This window comes from Varroa jacobsoni, unplaced genomic scaffold, assembly GCF_002532875.2.
Source record: "Varroa jacobsoni isolate VJ856 unplaced genomic scaffold, vjacob_1.0 scaffold_799, whole genome shotgun sequence".
NCBI lineage: Eukaryota > Metazoa > Arthropoda > Arachnida > Mesostigmata > Varroidae > Varroa > Varroa jacobsoni.
The window spans coordinates 232,709-238,708 of record NW_019213701.1 but is presented as its reverse complement, the minus strand read 5'-3'; the positions used below and the strand labels follow the sequence as shown (position 1 = coordinate 238,708).

The window sequence follows — 6,000 nt, the reverse complement described above, 5'->3', positions numbered from 1 at the left end:
CCATCAGTAAATTTTTCTAGACCCATCTGTTACGAATACTTACGTTTATGTAATATTCACTTGACCTGGCAACACTGTGCCAGTGTGTGTTTTTTTTTTTTTTTTTTTTCGGGAAGTCTTTGATGAGGAATTCAGTTAGACGTTGATGTGATGCACTTCATAAAGGTAGAGAAAAGGCTATATTCATAGCCATGCCTAATTATGGTTGAATTATGTTGTATAGAGCATGTCTGCCAGGTAGAGGCCTTAACCAACAGGATCAGCTAAAACGTTTTTTTCTTGTCCATATACTGTTAATATCGTAAAATAAAATTAACTGTTGTCATGCGTGTCCTATTCTTTTTCGTGTTAACATCTACACCAAAATAACGATCTTAATTTTTCTCCGTCGACAAGCTCGTGTATACACTATATTTTGAGAGACTAACATGACTACGAGTTATAGCAGCCTACCGTTTATCTGCTAGACCAGATTTCTTCAATTTCCAGTATCATTAGTACTTTCCCATGTTGAATGCGACTTTCTATTTCCCCTTATTGGACTTATGGCAGCCGACATCTGACCTACAGAATATAATATCAAAAGTAAGAGAAAAGCTAGAAAAGAGGGATCAAGTGTATTTTGTGGTTCCAATTTCTCAATACTAAGCTAAATGCGTCGACAGAACAACTACCAAGACAACTTTGAAACCATTATGATAATAAGCTCAATATGAAGGATATGCGAAATACAGACTATCAATTTCGCCTTTTCCTTTACCAAGGCGAACTTGTATAAAAAGGTAATGACCGTTTTAAAGCCAAAATTGAAGCTAGTATTCTTCTATGTTTCAAAACAATCCTAGCAAATTAAATGTACACCATCTTGATTGATGACCTTCTGCCATTTCTCTGGTAGCATCATAATCTCTTCACTGTAAAACTTTTGCGATTTTCGAACGACAACTTGTTACAAACTTTTTCTTCGTCTCTTCATTGAAATTAAATTAATACCATAAAGGATGTTTCGCAGTCTGATAATGTAAGTTCCGGCTTATACAAAGGGTGCATTAAAATCTTCTATTCAATTTTGCCGGTGAGCTAAAGACGTACGTGGCCTGAAGACAACGCATTTCTGTTCACTAGTTTCGGTTGACTTTTTTAATCATCTGTTGTACTCTTTTAGTTGTTGCTAGAGAAGCCTGAGTTAATCGTTTTGCCAAGCGGAAACAGCTTATAATGCACGATCTTCTTCCAACCCCGTTAAACATAGAGCCATTGCTTCATTCTGGGCCTTTTCACAGGTTGTAACACGTTTTTTCATTTGTATATTCCTGTTGTATGTGATCCACCCGTGATCAACCGAAATGACTCGGTACGTTTCTGTAGATTCGTAAATGGGAACGTGATCGTTTGCGTCAGTTCGTGTAGCACCTAAACACAGAGCTTTTTGCAACTAGCTTTTTTTAAATGATTTCAAACTGTTAGATAGTATATGATCTGTTTTTTGGTGATATCATGACGCGCTAGTCTTGCTCGACTTTCGCAATAATTTCATCGACTTTTTTGAAGCTGGTCGACTACTACGGGAAGCATCTTTGGTATAGAAATGTTCGAAACGAAAACGACAGGACAATCTTTAGGTCATTTCTTCCGATAGCACATCTTGACCATAAACAGCAGCACAAGTTTTTATGGGCTTGGCCAGCATTTGCACATTTATTGTGATAAAATTGTAAAATATAACGAATTTTTGCAGAAACTTTACTTCATCTTCAAGGCGCTCTATCTGAAGTCTGAATAAAGGTTTAAGCTCATCGCATTTGGGATAAATGACTTGGAAGCATAGAGCAGGAAAAAATTGAATAATACATATATTGGGACAATCATTATATGTATTATTTACTATTTAGTACAAAGTCATTTTCTTATGATAAACAAAGATTGACTGACTTTGCTTTTCTGTAAGCTTTTTCTATTAATTACAAGAGAGGGCCTGACAGACCTAAGTTGTGGAGCAGTCTAGGCCGAAGATTAGAAAAAGAAAAAATAACTAGATCATTTTTTTAAAGTCTTAACTACTGGAATTAAGCAAGCATTTAAATTAGTTCCGTGAGTTTACAACTCCAAAACCGAAAGTGTCGTACTCTATCAAGCATTTATTAATTATTGCGTTCTTTGGAAAATATGTTTACATATATGTAGCATCCTTTTATTTTTTTATCCTACTCATATCTGTTTATTTCGTTTGATGGTCTTAAACATGCTGCACTTGACAGCTCTTTGGTTTCGTCGTCGAAGTATAAAAGTAATAGCAGGCAATAACAAATTATTACAGGTCTATAATAGACTGAACTTGCAGAGTATTTTAGGCAATACAATTGCCCTGTGTGAGTTCAAAATCGTCCATATATTTTAAATACAAGGTTACAGCTGTTACGGCATATGTTCGTAGAATATCTAGGAGCATTTTCGTTTTCCAAAGCTTGAACAAATCACTCGCCATTCTACCCATCACTGCACACAACCCGCTTTCAAAATAAGTGAGACGGACCACCGGGATTTATTTTGTGCACAAAAAGGCACGACACCTAAATATTCGTTAATTTTGTTGCCTCTGTCTCCAGGTTTCTGTTAGGCTTGGTAGGAAGTCTCTTCACAATGTTACCGACAATCGGACTCCGCAAAAACTTCTACTGAGCACCCGTTGTTGGCTCCGCCTGAAGGTGCTGCAGGAGGTCAGCGAGGTTAGCCACCTCCTGCTGACTAGTGTCATACTCTTTTTTCGTACTTATTTGCTTGCTGACGATTTCCTATGTAGAATTAAAACAAACAAAGGGCAATGCCGTCGTACTTATAGAAACAGAGGTCTTTTCGCCTGTAGATGAACCCTCACGGAAATGGAGCACTATCCGCTATTAGTAGAAAAAGCAACCGACAGACCACTGTGAATTAACGATAAATAACTATACAGCTTTTTTCTATTGTGCAGCAAAATAAAGTAGATATCATTCGTTTGCAAAACCGTTTCGCACAACTAAAGTCGATAGAATTATTGTGAAAAGTGTCCTCCTGTAGAAAGGAGTCAGGGATGGGCGATTTACTCATAGGAGCTTAGGCGGGCGCGGTAATAGTCCAATACGTAATAGACATATTAATAGCTGCAAGCCATGGAGAAAATACAGGCAAATAAATCGTGTCCCTCACTGTATATTCTTACTCAAAATCTCCGACGTAATGATATATTTGATATTTTATTCGTTCTGGTTCTATTTTTAATCGAAGAGTAGGATATGCAGTTGGCAGATACTTGCCTTTTTAATTTTTTTTCCTTTTTTTTTTTGTTAAAAGTAAAATAATGGATATAAAGACTAACATTAAGTTTTCAAATGGAATAGCACCTACATCTAATTCGCTTTTCGCCTTCTTATACGCATCGCATATTCGTCGTTTCTGTTCCGTTAATCCAGACATTGATTGCTCGTAGCCTTTGTCAGCTGAATATCTGCAATGAATATGTTGTTACACGTTATTAAGTTACAAGATTCTATCACTAGTATATTTCTCGCCTTGATTTAAACGATTGGCATTCAAGACATAAGAACTGCTTTGGATGTACTTGAGTTTGAATAAGCGAAGAAAGGTATGATTCAAAAAAGGCCACTCGTATTGCATCCCGTTAGAACTTACCTTTTGCTGACCTTCTCCTAAATATAGGCATTTCAGGCAAGCTCAAGGGTGAAGACGAGATCCATTATAGCAAAGTATATAAAATTTTCCCTGGGAACCCTCAATACTTAATAAAAGACGATTTGTTTCAGAGCGCATAAGTCATATATCAAAGATGTAGTTCTAACAGACAGACAAACAAAATAACATAGTAATGCTGTATATAGAGCTGTAGAAATGAATGTTCGCATTAATAATTATATCTTAGCTTTTATTCGTTTTGGGCACTATGAAGCCTGTAAAAAAGAATTGCTTAGGCTACCCTTTCATAAATTTTGTGTTGCTTTAGCTTTTTTTTTTTTTTGTTAGACTTTAGATTTTTTCATTGCATTAATCTAATTATAAACAATGCGCCTATAAGGTTTTACATTATAACTTATGGTGTATAGGTCGTATCTGCTTTAATAGCTTCCGAGCTGTCCGATGGTGCTACCAGAATACTAATATATATTCTGTTCGGGTCACGGACATTTTAGTCCAGACATCATTTTAGTCTGACTTCGGGCTGGTAGAGGTAGGTGTGTAAGGTGGTAAATCTCGTTGGCATCACTTCTCATTCGTCCTTCTCCTAGATGAGAAAGTTACCGAAAGAAGTTGAGACAGGTGTGCCATATACCACGAGGTCTATACAGCTGACAATATTACCCAGAAATGGCTAACTGGGTCCATAAGTTGCTGTCGATGCGGAGGCTTAGACGGTCAAGGCTCCGGGAAGAGATCAGAAGTCGCTGCTTCAAGTCTCGTCAATGAAACATACCACACAACCTGTGTGAGTGAAAAAAGTTATTTGTATAAATGGTCTTATGGGCCTAAAGAACGTGCTTCACTCGTCTTCGACGAGGATCGCCGCAAACCACTTTGAAAAAAGATAATTGTTAGATGAGCCAATATCTCTTACTCACAGGATCTTCATTGCAGGGTGTAAAATATCTTGGGTCACTTGGCAGTTTGGAATCTGTAAAATTCACTTCTTTTTCGCCCAGCATACGCATCCCTATACCCAAAATTATGAGTAAAATCTTGTGGTCCTACCACAACAGTGATAACGGCCTTGTACAGCCAGAAAACCATTCCAACGGTATAGCACACTTCATAACAAAACGAAAACAAAGAAGATTTACTGTTTAACTTAAGAACAGAGTAGTTCAAATCAAATTTTATGTATGTTCTACATACTTACGTCCAACCGGATAAAGGTGTTTGATCCTAAGACCTTTTTATTTCTATCAATTATTCCTCGACGAGATGAACCGTTTAGAAACACTGTTCAAATAATTGATCCTAAAATCTCAAGTGAAATTTCGTTACGATAGATACCAGTTAGAAGAAAATGGAAGTATCGCTAGCGAAAGAAGAACGAATCTGAAGCCGCTTCCTATTGTTACACAACTAAATGAGTTGAAGTTTGTTTAGTGTTTAGAGCAACCGTAGTTGAAAACTTCTACAGGCGTAAAAGCACGAAACGTAATATAAACCTGCATCAGAAGAAGGCCAAACGGCGAAATATATTTTTAGATGTTTCACTATTATTTATATCATTATTATTGAAAAAAAGATTTTTCTGGTATTTCTGAGAGTTCACGACTTGAGCAATATAACCGAGCGCTAATTGAAAGCCTACAAGCTCACCTTTCAATTATAACAAGCTGTCTTGTGTACATGTTGACAACGATCTCCTGGCACTTGCGGGTTTGCTCAAGCGTCTCAAGCCTACAGCTGAGTTCTAACATGACGCTGTTGATCTTTCTTATGTCTTTCTTTATCTGTGACGCTTTACGGCTCCTCCCACACAGGAACCAACATATCCACTCACAGCAACGGATCATGTTGAAATTGCTCCTAGCTTATCAAGCAAATCGACGGGTAGGCTGTTTGCTGTTTTCCATGTCTGTTCGATACAGAGCCATACAGGTACGAAATTTAATAATCAAATAGGTCGCGTGCAACATTGGCAAATATTTTATAAAATTCAAAACGACAATCGATTGTAAAATTATCTCATGTAAATAGAATGCCCCGCACAATATTTCTTTGTAATTTCTTAATGCGTCGGCTACGCATGTTTCAAGAGTGAATATATTAACCAATTATTATACAACAAATTTAAAAAAAAAGCGAGAAAAGTTGCACTGTTAACTCGAAACTTAGGCGAGATGTCGGAACTTTTGCCAACGGGCAGCTTGGTTTCATGTAAACATGTTGTGCATATATGTGTATCAGAACGTTCGATTTGTTTTCGAACTATGCCGTCCTCTTACTGCGATGATCTAGAGGAGACAACATACAGCGGCC

At 37.1% G+C, this 6,000-nt stretch overlaps 1 protein-coding gene across 3 annotated transcripts; it reads right to left on the bottom strand.

Moving 5' to 3' along the window:
- Positions 1-2,113: 2,113 nt before the first annotated feature.
- Positions 2,114-5,931, bottom strand: LOC111263922 (uncharacterized). Of its 3 annotated transcripts, none has more exons than XM_022839442.2 (4): positions 5,846-5,931; positions 5,338-5,596; positions 3,385-3,484; positions 2,114-2,792 (listed from the first exon to the last, which is right to left on the bottom strand). In XM_022839442.2, the coding sequence occupies exons 2-4, from the start codon at positions 5,532-5,534 to the stop codon at positions 2,673-2,675; spliced, it is 417 nt and encodes a 138-aa protein (XP_022695177.1). In that variant the 5' UTR covers positions 5,535-5,596; positions 5,846-5,931; the 3' UTR covers positions 2,114-2,672. The 3 variants fall into 3 exon arrangements, with proteins under 3 accessions (XP_022695177.1, XP_022695178.1, XP_022695179.1); XM_022839443.2 differs by having other exon boundaries at positions 5,793-5,892; XM_022839444.2 differs by having other exon boundaries at positions 5,839-5,856.
- Positions 5,932-6,000: the final 69 nt, after the last annotated feature.